The 15,289-nt window shown below is 41.6% G+C and overlaps 1 protein-coding gene across 2 annotated transcripts; it reads right to left on the reverse strand.

Annotated features, from left to right (window-relative positions):
• Positions 1–86: 86 nt before the first annotated feature.
• Positions 87–15,060, reverse strand: ddx41 (DEAD (Asp-Glu-Ala-Asp) box polypeptide 41). 2 transcript variants are annotated; one of them, XM_083785532.1, is made up of 16 exons: positions 14,903–15,060; positions 13,660–13,897; positions 11,914–11,988; positions 11,244–11,304; positions 11,018–11,154; positions 10,254–10,326; positions 9,717–9,870; positions 8,690–8,826; positions 6,869–7,031; positions 5,816–5,947; positions 4,407–4,478; positions 3,779–3,875; positions 2,624–2,773; positions 2,438–2,509; positions 2,094–2,204; positions 87–678 (listed from the first exon to the last, which is right to left on the reverse strand). In XM_083785532.1, the coding sequence occupies exons 1-16, from the start codon at positions 14,939–14,941 to the stop codon at positions 542–544; spliced, it is 1,848 nt and encodes a 615-aa protein (XP_083641658.1). In that variant the 5' UTR covers positions 14,942–15,060; the 3' UTR covers positions 87–541. The 2 variants fall into 2 exon arrangements, with proteins under 2 accessions (XP_083641658.1, XP_083641657.1); XM_083785531.1 differs by having other exon boundaries at positions 13,660–13,900.
• Positions 15,061–15,289: the final 229 nt, after the last annotated feature.

Genomic DNA, 15,289 nt, shown 5'->3' on the forward strand with positions numbered 1-15,289 from the left:
CATTTCTGGTTTTATGACTACTTCCTCATGCGGGACACACTTCCCTTTGCATAGCTGTGCTCGACACTTCAGCAACACCCTTTACCAAAAGGACACCGTGGGTGTCGTTTTATTTACAATTACATGACGGATGTATTTTACAAAAGCAACAAGTATTCAGAATAAAAGTATGGAGAAAACAACAAAATAAAATATAAAGTTCTGCAAATTGTAATTCATCAGAGTACAATGATATCTGTTAAGCAATCATAAAAAAATACACTTCCTTTGTCCGATGATACAGATGGCAATACAATTTCCTCAGAGTTTCTCGAGTATCGGTATAACGTCATTGTAAAGAACCTCAAATGACCTCAAAGTATTACACCCGAGTTCTACTTTGTTGTAACAACGGTGTACCAACCTAGCCTATATAAAAACTCACAACACGTCACAATGTGTTGTGACTCTGTGAGCTTGTAGATTATCAGTGAATTATCAGTGATAATTCTCATTGAGTGTCAGAGTGAATCATCCATGTTAACGAAATCCCTCAAAAGTCTTAGAAGTCCATGGAACTGTGAGCCAGATAGTCCTTGCGTCCAATGTTGGTCACCTGTTTGGTCTGCATGGCTTCCAGCTTGGGACAGTCTGTGATACGATGACCCAGACCACCACAGAATGTACAGCCTCTCTCCCCTGTGAAAGCAATGACAGACGGCATGTTAACACTTTCCCTCCCCAACACCACTTACACGAGTTAATTGACTGTAGAACAGCTTCCCTCCCAATAACGAGTTATGTTTTCATTGTTTAATCCGCATTTTAAATAAATTTGAAGTCATACAGGGTTTCATCTGGGCAGGTTGCACGTGTATTTATATTTCATGAACTCTAACATTTGGGTCATATTTCAACAAAAGTTCATGGGGTTATAAACATATTATAATAGTTTCTATATGTGGGAACTATCTTCAGAATGTCCCAATGAGCACGCTTGCCAAGTTTTGTGAAACTCAGCCAGCAGGGTTCTATCGTGGTGGTTCCCAACTGGACCCTTGCAGGTCTGTAACTAATGCGAGTTATGGGGGTTCTTGAAATTAAAAGGTTTGAGAACCACCTGTGTAGCCCATCATAAGTCCTGGTTGCTCAGTTGATGCAACTTCAACCCAGGTACTTGTAAGTAAAACTCCCACATATAACCACACTTACATGTGGTAGGATGTGCGCATTTGTGTCTGTTTAAAATTGGTGGTTGTGCCTTAGTGGGAGGATGTACGTGTGCCTGTGTGTGCGTCTTATTGTTTCAAAACTATCAGTCCATTAGAAGAAATGTTTTATTTGTGTTTTACACTTTTAGATCATGGTATTAATAAGTACATTTCCACACGATCAATAGCACAGCACCTACACTCATTTGCAGGACTGCATCTTATCTGCAGTAGTCTGACAAAGATTCCCCAGTCCCCAGCATTCTCATTACTTTGCAACCCTGGACAAGTTATGCTGTCAGCAAAAATGGCCAATCGGCACACATTTGTCTGCATATCATTAACCATGCATGTACTTTTAACCCCTGTCACTTTACTGTCACCGTCACCATCTGTGTTCTAAGCATGTCACAATAGGCGCTCACAGTGTGTTGTTAAAATACACTATCATCTGGGTCTTTTTGCGCAAAACGTATGTCCGGTGATGATAGGAAATTCTGTCATAGTTTTGTGATGTCAACACTTTTTGGAACAAAACACAGAAGTCATAGTGTATTTATCTTTTTTTTGTATATACTGTACAGCCATATATATTATTCATTATGGTGTTATGTGGGTGGAAATGGTTGGCCAAGGGTCCAACCAGTGTTTACTGAATGTGATCTAGACCAGTGGTTCTCAAAGTGTGGTCCAGGGACCCGCAGGCTTCCTTGAGAGGGTTCCAAAAGGACCCTTACAGTTCTCTAACCCGAGGAGTGTATCCATACGGGTCCGTTTGGTACCAGTACACAGTCTCAGAGTTACGGGGGGTCCTTGAAACTAAGAAGTTTGAGAAGCACTGATCTGGACTCAATGGCCGGGAGACATGAAAGTGAGGGAGTTTGAAGAAAGAAAGAGGCTCACCTCCAATGTCCAGCATCTCCTCGTCTCCCGTCTGCAGCACCTGGAGGACAGGGGGAACCTTCTGCTTGGCCTCGATCAGCAGCGCCTTCAGATCCATCAGCACAGACTCGTCTGGGGGTCAAACGTACAAGACGTGTTCAGAGCCCAACAACGCCAAAACCAATGTGACACAATTTCATGAGTGTGCTTTTAGATCTGCAATTTTCACAACTTTTGTGCGACACTGTATGATGTAGGTAGAGCCATTCGTTCATGAAAAAAAAAAAAAGTTGAAATATTGAGATACAAGGTTTCTGCCCGACACTAAGGAATTGTGTGTTCATTTTGTGCTTGTCATTTCTCACCGCAGCCTTTATTGATGAAGGTCGTCGCAATACCGGTCTTCCCGGAACGTCCTGTTCTTCCAATTCTATGGACTGAAAACAAACAAAACCAAAGAGTTTTAGATCAAATTAGGGGGAAACTCAAGTTAACATACATTTCCTGTCAACATCCAGTTCCGATCACACAGACAGACATCATTCTCTCACCGTAGTTTTCGATCTCCTCAGGCATGTCATAATTCACTACATGCTGTATGGCTGGGAAATCCAGACCCTTGGAGGCCACGTCTGTGGCGACTAGAACATCCTTCAACCCCCCTTTGAACGCTTCGATGGCTTTAGTTCTCTCCTCCTGATCTGAACACATCAATGAACATCACATTATTTCGGGTTATTTGCTGCGACAGTGTCAGATTAATGAATGCAGCTCCCTGCTTTTGAGACACAGAAATCTATGAAGCAGGACAGGGTGTGACATATGCTACATGGTTTGATGACACCTGGTGGTAATGCTTAGCAACTACAAGTAGAAATATTGGACTGTCCTAAATCTGGTGATTCTGAAGTCACCCGCATGACCCCAAATTAACATCATCAAATGGATTGTGCGTTTCCAGTTCCACAGTCTCAAATTAACATCATCAAATGGATCGTGCGTTTCCAGTTCCACAGTCTCAAATTAACATCATCAAATGGATCGTGCGTTTCCAGTTCCACAGTCTTAATACCGCAATAGGGATGTCTGGGCATAGCCTTTCCCCTTGTGCCTTGAATGGTGAGAAACATTATCATCAAACTAATGGCGTCTGGTTGTCTTACTGTTGCTGGGTTTATAGACCATTAAATGTCTACCAACTACTCCCAGAGTTCACACAAAACACGCTCAAGCAGTGGTTACGTATTATGCCACACACAGTAATTGGAATAAACTTCCCAAGGATCTGAGCCCGTGCCAGCTTTGAAGACTTTTAGATAAAGGCTGAAAACATTCATGTTCTCCACTGCATTTTATTATTAACAATTCAGCTTTTTAGATGGGCTTTTCTTTTGTTTTTAATGCCTTGTGCTCAAATAAATGCCTTTCTGTGTTATGTAAAAGCACCTTGAATTACCTTTGGGTCTCCTTTTATTTAAATAATTAATCTTGTACCTGTTATTTTTTTAAATCCACGTTATTATTTATGTCCGTATGTTTATGCCTTTAGTTTCCTTTTGTGTTTAACCACATTAACACTGTACATCCATATATTGGGAATGTTATAGGGCGAGAATTGTCAAAACCTTTCAAAAAAATCGTGATGCACTATGAGCATGTAGATTAGACCCTGTGGTAGTCTGGTAGAAACAGAAGCTTCTTCTTACCCTTCCCTCCGTGGATGGCCACAGCCTCAACGCCTTTGAGTAGCAGGTACTCATGGATGGCGTCCACATCTGCTTTCTTCTCAGCAAACATCAGCACCTGCCATTGTGAAAGAGGAACCATCCGAGTTTCACACAGGACCTTCAATGGTGTACTTTCCAAGTTTTATTTCAGTTACAGTATGTGTAGGACATTATTGCATGATCGCAATTATGTGAGGTAACCCAATTATTTTTGCATAATCGTCAGAATGATTTCCATTCATCTGTAGACAATATAAATGTATCTGTTGAAAATAATGCATTTTAACATTTTAAAACATTTTCAAAAATAGCGGATCGGCCATTTTCACTAGTTAAAAGTAGATTTTAAATATGGCCAATCATAGCACATTACTTATTTTGATTTCATGTATTGGTTACAAAACCTAAAAGAATAAACAATGTAATTTAGATTTATATTCTAATGTTCATTTCCAAAACCACAAATAAATAGTTAATCACATGAATTAATCATTTGCATGACAATTACATCGCCAATTAGGATGCCATGATTGTAACAGCCCTAAGTAGCATAATATGCATCTTATGTGTGACTTTCATAACATATGAGGAGTCGGACAGTACTGACTGGTGGTGGTGTTTTTTGGAGACACTCGAGCAGGTAGACCATCTTTGCTTCCTCTTTGACGTATTCCACTTCCTGCACATACAAGGGATAGTTTTTAAATGTAGCCGATTTTCACACAAAACAATACCCTGCTGAAAGCAATAATGGCTTTCAGGGTCAAAATACACTTGTGATCTTGTTCTATGTCGTGAACCATTCAGACCCCATCCGATCAGATCATCTGGGACAGGTCTGCTTTATGTTAGCCTGGTTAATAAACCAGACTAATATCGCACTGGGGAGGCTCAGCTTGGATTTCATTTCCAGGGAAACATTTTCTCTTTGACGCAATTGGTCAGAGCTACTGTCAGTCAAAGGTCTCAAGCATTGAACGTCACTGTACCAAAGCCCGCCCATATTGCATACCGTGTCCCTATTGGGCGCCCACATTCTCGTGTGTAGAAAATGGGCGTACAATTGAGCCTCTCCAGACCGAAATCCGCCGGTAGGCAATTTTTTTTGCCAACGGCTGATTCGGTCTGGTTTATTAACCAGGCTAGCTTTATGTCCCCAGTTAGAATTAAACGTGGAGAAACAGCATTCCATTTTTATGCAGCACATATCTGGAACAAACTTCCTGAAAACGTCTACTACAATTCGCACTTCATTTAAATCAAAGCTTAATTCTGTTTGTTGCTACCATTTACTGAGGTCTTTTCATCATTTATTGTCTCCACCAGGCCAAAGGCATGGGGAGAGAGTATGTTTTGCACTCCGTCCGTGTGTGTGTGTGTGTGTGTGTGTGTGTGTGTGTGTGTGTGTGTGTGTGTATGCGTCCGTCTGTCCGTCCATCTGTATACAGCTAATCTCTGGCACCATTAACCCGGTCGATGACAAATTTTGTACAAACACTCCCTGGATGCCAACGATGAACCTCTGCCCCACATTTTCCAGAACGGCCTGTTATAGTGCCACCAGGACGCCGACTTTTGCAAAACACATATTTTGATATTACTCCTCCGGATTCTGTCCAAAAATCCCGCAAATCGTTATGCGGCTTTCAAAGTTTGCAGGATTGGCCCGTTTTGAAAAAGAAAAGCCTCAAGTCATGAACGCAGTGTGCAATTTACGTGAATTCTTTTTTTCACATTGGCTTATTATAGCGCCACCAGGAGGCCACAACCTGACCTGCCCTGGTGGAGACCTGTGCCCCTAGGGGCACTGTAATTCAATTCTCTTATCTGTTTTATTTTTAATCCTTTTTTTCTTTTCTTTTTAATCATGTTTTTTTTTGTCTTTAGTGTCTGAGTGCTTAATGTTTTGTGTGAAGTACTTTGAACTTGGTAGTTTAAATGTACTATATAGCTAATGTTCTTTGCAGTCTCATTTACCGCATGTCAAAACGTATTCCACTGAAAAGATGAACATACCTGGATGACATCCAAACTGGCAGCACCTGCTCTGCCAACATTGATAGTGATTGGTTTAACCAGGGCACTCTTGGCAAAGTTCTGGATCTTCTTAGGCATGGTAGCACTGAAAAGCAGAGTTTGTCTCTGACCCTAAAACAACAAAACAAATACAAAGTTAAAACACCTCATGCAAGTCAATTCCCAAAGGGGACACATATTTAACGTGAATCGTATTGTTCTTTTGTGATCATCTGTGAAAGTCTGACATAACATGTCCCAGTGTGCTGTGTGCGGAGAGCTCATGCTGGAATATTACTAAAATTGTTGTTTCGATTGAAAAAAGAAAACAGTCACAAGTATCATGGCCAAAATAGAGAAATAAAACCTTCAAATCTCAGAAATATGGAGATATGGTTTCTGTCCGACGGCATCGATATATTTATCTTTCGCGCAGGTGACCACAAAGTCTAATCTGACCTTGAAGCAGACCACCTCAAAGTCTAATCTGACCTTGAAGCAGACCACCTCAAAGTCTAATCTGACCTTGAAGCAGACCACCTCAAAGTCTAATCTGACCTTGAAGCAGACCACCTCAAAGTCTAATATGACCTTGAAGCAGACCACCTCAAAGTCTAATCTGACCTTGAAGCAGACCACCTCAAAGTCTAATCTGACCTTGAAGCAGACCACCTCAAAGTCTAATCTGACCTTGAAGCAGACCACCTCAAAGTCTAATATGACCTTGAAGCAGACCACCTCAAAGTCTAATCTGACCTTGAAGCAGACCACCTCAAAGTCTAATATGACCTTGAAGCAGACCACCTCAAAGTCTAATCTGACCTTGAAGCAGACCACCTCAAAGTCTAATCTGACCTTGAAGCAGACCACCTCAAAGTCTAATATGACCTTGAAGCAGACCACCTCAAAGTCTAATCTGACCTTGAAGCAGACCACCTCAAAGTCTAATCTGACCTTGAAGCAGACCACCTCAAAGTCTAATCTGACCTTGAAGCAGACCACCTCAAAGTCTAATCTGACCTTGAAGCAGACCACCTCAAAGTCTAATCTGACCTTGAAGTAGGAGAAGATGGTCCTGATGTCCTCCTCAAAGCCCATGTCAATCATCCTGTCGGCCTCGTCCAGCGCCAGGTAGCGACAGATGTCCAGACTGATCATCTTCTTCTGCAGCAGGTCCATCAGTCTGCCTGGGGTGGCCACCATCATGTGTACGCCACTGTAGAGTGCAACAGTTAATCCAACTATTCCAATATGAAAAGGAATCGCTCAGTTTGTTATTGATTACATTATTTTTTTAAACATTTACAAAATAGTGAAATTAGAGTTGGGGTTTCGTTGTGAACTTGTAGCCAATTTCACAATTCTTGCACGACTCTGTTGTGCAACCAATTATGAAATAATGTTTTAAGTGCGTAATCAATTCATCGAAAAGGTTGATTATAGAAAAACTAATAGTTAAGTAAGTAATCACCAGTTGCAACCCTACTCTACGGCAGGACACATGGACAGATCACGGCTGCAACTACACATTATGTTCTTAGCTTATTTTTTCAATATGACTGAATCAACTAACCACATACATTGACAGGAACACCCACAAACGTCTCATCCGGTTTTAGCCCGGGGTAAACAAAATAGAGTTATAATAGAGTACGATCCTTTGGATCACTTTCAGAGCGATTTGTTGGATGATAGAAATATTGACAGCCTGGCGTTGTCTGGGGTTCAAGTGGTTTATAGTCAGAGTATCATTATCTCTTTTTACTTTATTGCATGCGTCAAGTTGCACAAGCATAACCACCACTGACATCGGACATGCCTCTCAATCTCCCTCTCCCTCCATGTTACAAAACATTGTGTTACCGCAGCGCAGTGTTTACTCGCCTGATAGACACTATAGATATGATCAATTAAACTTAACGTAATATCAAAAACCAACAGCCATTAAGTCATCAATAATGTTTATAGAACACATTGTAGTGAATTCTAAGTAGTTTAGAGACAGTTGGAACTTGGCACGGAGCAATCGTTGTGCAAAAGTGTGGTCGAAACGAATGGTGTCGGTAGCCTACTTGGAATTCACTAAAACATGTTCTATAAACATCATTGATGAATTAATGGCTTTTTAATTATTATAAGTTTCAGTGATCATATCTATAGAAAAGTGTCTCTTACCACGCGAATATATCAGGCCATTGTGTTGTATCATGTCCTTGCAGTCAAGGAAAACATTCCAATCGGCCTATAGCTTGTTTCATTTTCTAAAGTAGCGTTCCTTGTCGAGTGGCAACAAGGATCTGTGCCTTTGATCTGGCAAGCCATGACGCTACTTTTAAATTAGTAGTATTTAAAGCATCTGCGTTTGAAAACCAAACACTCCACTGTTTATTCCGGTTGGGAGAACTCTGAACTTTCCCCCGGCTCCATCCCCCAGCTATATTGACGCCCCTGATGACAAAAGTCGGTGTGAATGTATAGCGCTATGTTATACTTCATCACACAACAGTTCCGTTAACATTAGAACAAACATCAATTGACAGGAATGTGCAATGAAACAATAATAATCTTGTATATATAAAGAAAGACAGAAGCCTCTGTTGGCTGGAGTGTTTTGGTTGGAGACGGTCCAGTGTGACTCCGCAACACCGTAAAAAAAGGCAAGCACCTGACTGCTAATTTTGAGCGAGAAAGAAATATGTTTTCATGCACGCTTCACTATACATATTATATTTGCCACCAATGCTGCAACGTCATAACCTGACTCCGCCAGATGGGGCAGTATTGAGTTCACAGGTTGACATTGTGAAACAAAATGTGAAGCAAGCGTTTTCCATCTGGCGGAGTCAGGTTAGCAAAGGGAAACAAAGCACTTACCGGTTCACCACCTCCATCTGTTCCTTGACGGACATCCCTCCGATGCAGAGGGCAGTACGGAGTTGTGGAGCTCCCTCCTCCTCCAGGAGTTTACTGTAATACTCGATGATGCCGTGGGTCTGCCTCGCCAACTCTCGCTGGACAACAGAGGGTGATGGGTGAAATCATAGACATAGAAAGGTAGACGCTCTGGGTCGTGTGTTTCTTGAGGCAAGCTTCTGTGACGCATGGGGAAGCTTGCCAAGCGTGCGTCACAGAAAGGGACGTTCGGTAGACCAATCAGAGGCAATGTAAACGTTTGTTTTCTTATGCCAATAAAGCTCCTTTGGATATAATTGATCTGTCCCGGAAAAGATGCGCTGTGATTGGCCAGTAGTAGTCACTTGAGTGGCAGTGACGCAGCGTGCCTTATGCCATTCAGTGCGATACAGGTCGCTCCAATGAACTGCAGCAGCCAATGAGGCATCTAGGGTTTTATATCTATGGGTGAGATAAACATTATTTTCTTCTAATGTTATCATGGCTGACATTCATAATGGCCCAAGCGAGCAAGCAACATGAAGGTGTGTGTGGGGGGGGGGGGGAGGGGGTAAGAAAGATTTCCGTCGCTGAAATCAAGGTTTTAGTTAACATGGTAGTGAACTAAAATATTATTTTTGGAACACACTCAGCAGATTGCCCTCAATTCTCAAACTAACCGTCATCCTTATATTATTTACCAGGTAATTTGGTTCAATAAATACATCAATCCCCTTTCCAATTGGTAGCTGGTGTTTTAGTTAAGACTTAAGAGCTCTCCTGTTCTGCAACAGAGTGCTGTGCTTAATGCTATACAACATGTACAAACTGATCAATCTAATATTTAACTTGGAGACAATCGTACAGAATGGTTTATGGATATTTCTGTTGGTTGATAAAGGAGAGCCTTGCAGACGTAATTCATTGACTTTCAGACATTAAGCATGCTTTACATACCTACAGTATATAAAGTGTGGATAGATGTAACATCAGAGTGAGTATGTCTTACTGATGGACAGATGATGAGTCCATAGGGACCTTCTTTCTTGCAGAACGGCAGCCTTTTCTCCTGCTCCAGTGAGAACATGATGATGGGCAGAGTGAAGACCAGCGTCTTTCCTGAACCAGTGAAGGCAATGCCGATCATGTCCCGGCCCGACAGACTACATACACACACACACACATACACACACACACACACACACACACACACACACACATACCCTAGTCAATTCAGGAACTGCATGGGCTGTATGCCTTGAAAGCAGTATTGCATCAATACAATGCTGCCTGATGAGGTGCATTCATTTGGCTGATTTTGAACAAAGTTTGGGATGAGTCATATAAGCTATTTCATTTTGAATGAAATGAAACAAAAGTCAACAATATAATTTTGATGAAAAAAACAAAACAGAGTTTATGAGTCACCCGGGCCCTCGCCAAAGCATTACTAGTTGATGACGAGCTTCCTGCCGGTAGCTGATCTCTGTCTGAGGCCCAACCCAAATATTCAAAATGAGATTGCCGCAGATGTAGATATACTCACATTGTAGGAATTCCTTGAATTTGTATGGGTGTAGGGTGCACAATTCCCTTCTTTTTGAGCCCTTTCAGGACGGCTGCAACCAGAAAAATGTAATCAGTACCAAGAATATAACTAATGTAGCAAGCACTATAGGCATTATAACAACCCAATTTACATGTTTTGGTATGGGGCTGGGTGATATGAACACAATCAAATTATCACAATATAAATTTTCTATAAGCCAATCTACATCTACAAGCTCATAATGCGTTTCATAAGTATGAAATAAGTCAATTCAAATCAGGAAAACAGAACACTTCTATCATATCATATGCATAATCCCAGATGATATCTCATATCATGATACTGATATATTGCCCAGCCCTATTTTGGCCCACTACCCAAATTGATTGTTCTTTACCTAGATTCTCTAGCACAGTGGTTCCCAAACTGTGGTGCACGACATGAAAAGGCTAATGGCGGTGCTATGGTTTCATTTGAAATATATTCACATATTATGCCAATATATGGCAAGTATATGCAGAATATAGCCTATATGCCATATTCAGGTTCATATATGTGCATATGCATGTGGATAAATAGGAAATATATGTCTCTATATAGCTCATGCAATTTATATTTCCATGTGGGGGGTGCGTCAGCTAGTTCGGGAGGTAACATGGGGTGCATGGCCAAAACGGTTTGGGAACAGCACAAGCTGAATCAATACACAACCAGAGTGGGATTGTGGTGTTTCATTTGCGTGAACAGAGAGTGGTAACGACCTGGTGGGAGTTTCATCTCCCTGAAGCTCTTGATGGGTGCAGGGACTCCTTCGCCGTCCACCAGGATGTGGTATTTTTTCCTGACACGGTCGTGCCTGGCGTCGGGCATGTTCAGGATGTACCGCGGAGCCTTCCAGCTACACAGGTCAGACGGTCGGGTTAGATGACAAGTTAGGTGGTGTTCTCACACTTTAATTAATAAAAGTAATTTGAGCGCATAACTCACCTCGTTTGAATGGGGTCATCGTAGATTATGCCCTTGGCCATTTCCTTTACGGACATCAGAGCTGAGGGAGAAATAGTTTCCGGTAAGCTTTCATGTTTTAGCATGTTAAATTCATCAGTCTTCTTCTTTTCCTTTTGTTTTTTCCCCTTCAGGTGTCACCACAGCGAATCATCTGCCTCCATCTCACCCTGCCTCTTTCACTACATCCATACATCCTTTTTTTTTGGTCTTCCGCTACCGATATACTCACTATCCCTCCTTTGTACGTGTCCAAATCATCTCAGTCTGGCCTCTCTGGCTGTATCTCCAAAACATCCGACATGGGTTGTCCCTCTGATGTACTCGTTCCTGATCCTATCCATCCTTGTTACTTCTAGAGATAATTTTAGTCTCAGCTACCTCCAGCTCTGCTTCCTTTCTTTTCCTTACCATACAACCATACAACATAGCTGGTCTGACCACCGTCTCGGCGTCTTGTATACCTTCCCTTTCATTCTTGCTGAAACTTTCCTATGACATGACACCTGACACTTTTCTCCACCCATTCCAACCTGCTCAGAGTAGCTTCATGTGATCCACAATAAAACAATAGATAAATAAAATACAAACTTTGTACAGAAACCACACAGTCATGCACATGCAGCCTAGTTCATATTATTCATTATTGTACCTCTGCCCTCCGCAACGCTCTCAAGGATCTTTTCTTCTTCCTTCAGCTGCTTCTCCTTGGCCGACTCCTTACGTGCTGTAAACAAACTATTATACATGAGACTGCAATTTTCCCAAAAAAGTGTGGAAATATTTAGAATATTTCTGAAACATTGTGGGTCGCAGGAAAATACATATGAACTTGGGGTCCTTGACATGAAAATGTTTGGGTCCCTTAAAAAAAATATTTTTGGGAGAGAAGGGGGACACGCAAAGGTCATCGGGACCGGGATTCGAACCAGCCACACGCTGTCGGACTGGATTAGCAGCCTAGTTGCCCAGACGTCTACGCCAGCCATCCGGGCCCCACATTTTGTTTTGAATTATTATCGTTTAAAAAGAATATTCCCCCAAAAAGCTATATTTATCAGAAAAAAATGAAATGGTTTGTTTTCAGTAATTTCATGAAGAAATAAGGAAAAATATAATAAATTATGTTGTGAGCTTGTAGATCTGCTATTTTCACTAGTTTGGGCCAGGGGAAAACGTCAACTTTCTCGTTTGGGCCTTGAGCTAGGTTTGGGTAGGGTTGCCACAATTATCATCTAATCTCCTCTTTTTCTGATAATCGCAATTATTTTGTAATAATCGTCATAATCATGTACGTTGTACAACATGTTGTACAACATGTATGTTGAAAAAATTTATACTTTTCAAAAATAGGTGTGAGAAATGCACATAATGTTATTGTATTTATCTGCTTGACCTATGCATGTTCTTATATACGTGTGATATTTGTACATGTAGAAGGAACTTTTAAGTCCATATGATCATTCCTAGTTCACATGAGAGGTAACGGGTCTGAGTGAATGATTGAGGATGTCACCCAACTTTATTAATAGAGGAAGTGACACAGGGGGAAGGAGGAAAAACAGACAAACAAACCTAGGTGCCAGGGTGCACGTTTGTCAGAGGAGCTCTGTGGCTCCAGATAAGCCTACCGTTTAAATCACTGTATTAAAGTGTTTACGTGTAGTATCTGCAGCCAAGACAAAGGACATTTGACTTGAGCCATCGGGAACAGGGACGCGCTGTTGCTGCCGTTGAATCACACTTGCCAGCGTGCGAGGAGACTGACAGAGACGTCACTTCTGGTGAGATCATTCCAAACATCTTGTCCTTGTTGGATAATAATAAGCGGTACCCCGAACTTTCGCTACTCCGTTTGGAGCGGACTCTTTCTTCGTTCTGTGCGGATTATGAGCAACTGTAAAAGACTATAATGTGCATGCACGGTGAGAAGAGGACCGATACGATTGTTATTCTTTAAAACTGTGGGCGTGCGGTAGCGTGCTGCTAACACCATACGAACTGTATATAGTTTATCATTTGCTGGGACTGGGACTCATTAGGGTTGGGTTCGAGTTGCGATTATTGATTTCAGTTGTTTCCCAAAGTGAGCTGTGTATATTGCTTGCCATTTTGTTTGGTCAATATCCTTTTGTGGCTTCTATATGAAATGCCACAGAGTTAACCCGACGGTCCCGTTGTTTTTTCCTTTAGCTAATAATTATCCTTTTATCCCTTCGCAATAAAAGGGCAATTTATTACATAGGTCTTAGGGCTGCCCTGATGAAGACCGTTATTGGTCGAAACAATGCTAAAAACAATTAAATTAATTAATCACAATTATTTGTGTGTAATCGTCAACTTAATTGTGTAATCGTGACAGCCCTAGGTTTGGGAACCACTGGTATCAGACTTATACCCTCTGCCTTCTCCTTGAGGTGCTGGTGCTGGTCCAGGAGGCTGACGTTGGAACGAGGACCCAGGCCTTCATCCTCGTCCCTCTGTTCTCCTCCACTGTCCTTCTGCTCCTCCTCCACCGCTTTCCCACGCAGACGCAACATTTTCTGATGCTGGACATGTTTTCGGATCTTGACAGGGACGTATGGAACGTAATCGTCATCCTCGGATGCTCCAGACCTCGCCTCATCCCCATGGGACTTCTGATGTGAATGAAGCACAAACATGAAGAGTTACACAGGATGATGGGGTCACCTCTGGCCCCTGGTGAGAGGCGTCTTCCTGACAAAGGTGCTGGGCACCTTAATGTTAAATTGGCTATCTTTCCTGAATGGACGTCACTAGAGTGAATGCACTGGACTGAATAGAGTATGCACTATGCAAAATAATTCAGGTCCAGGACCTGATGTAAAGTGGTGCTGTAAAGTGGTGCTGTAGAGTGGTGCTGTACTGTGGCGTGTGTGTATGTGTGTGTGTTAGGCTGCGCAACAGTGACAATTGGTGGTGAACAAACACTACTTCGGTACTCGGACCCCAGCCCTTTTGACCCCAACCCTTTTTGAGTGGCTGCACCACTAAAAAAAAAAAAAAAAAAAAGTAACTAAAATATATTGTCATTAAACAAATAAAATGTACAGTAAATGTAATTTACTTTGTATTTGGATTATTATTACAAAACATACATAAACCAATACCACTTCATAGTAGAGGTGGAAAGCCTGGTGACGCCAGGTTACATCCTTATGTCAAATTTGACTAATATTTCTAAATATGTTTATACATTTGAGTACTTTTACTTTTGGGTACTTTAAGTACATTTTGATGCCAATGCTTTATTGCTTTTGTAAGTACACTTGAATTGAATTCCGGAGACTCGGAGCAAGAAAACATGTAGTCCCTAAATTTACAGGCAACCTAGCCCCTCTCGGAACCCCAAAATGTCAGAAACTTCAGTACCATTGGGTTCTGCTTGTAGGGCTACAGGCAACCCAAATACAGAAAATGTAGGGTCTAGAAAACATGTGGCCCGCTTCATTTCTTCACAACTCAGATACAATTTAGTTATTGTACAACGTATATAATTATAATGTTAATAATATAATAAGCCGTACTGGCCAAAGAGTAAATTCAATAACAACGGGTGACGAACGTAGCTTCAATGCTAGCTAACTAACTTGTCTACAGCTTCATTCAATAAACCTTACCTTTCTGGGTCTGACTTCGTCCTCCATTATAGTTTCCATTCTCGGCGAATGAATGAATGAATGAATGAGCTGTTATATTGTTATATTTAGTCTAAATTGAGTTAAATACGCCTGTGAGTATGCACATGTTTACTATCCACACTGAGAAGAATGCGAATGCCTGCCTGCGACAGAGACGTCAAGCTCACGTTACGGGTAGACTGCAGGGACAAATGTTGGACGCCAGTGTTGCCATGTTTTGCGAGAAAAACAGGCAACTAAGGCATCACCTCACCAGACGTGAGACGTCCCACATAGAAATAAGCATATTTAGCATAAGGTTAGGTGTTAGGGTACCCCAACTTTCATCAGCTGTCACAGATTCCCTTAGGGATATTGAATTTCAAT

Source organism: Protomyctophum parallelum (assembly GCF_964188405.1).
Source record: "Protomyctophum parallelum genome assembly, chromosome: 16".
Classification (NCBI taxonomy): Eukaryota; Metazoa; Chordata; class Actinopteri; order Myctophiformes; family Myctophidae; genus Protomyctophum; species Protomyctophum parallelum.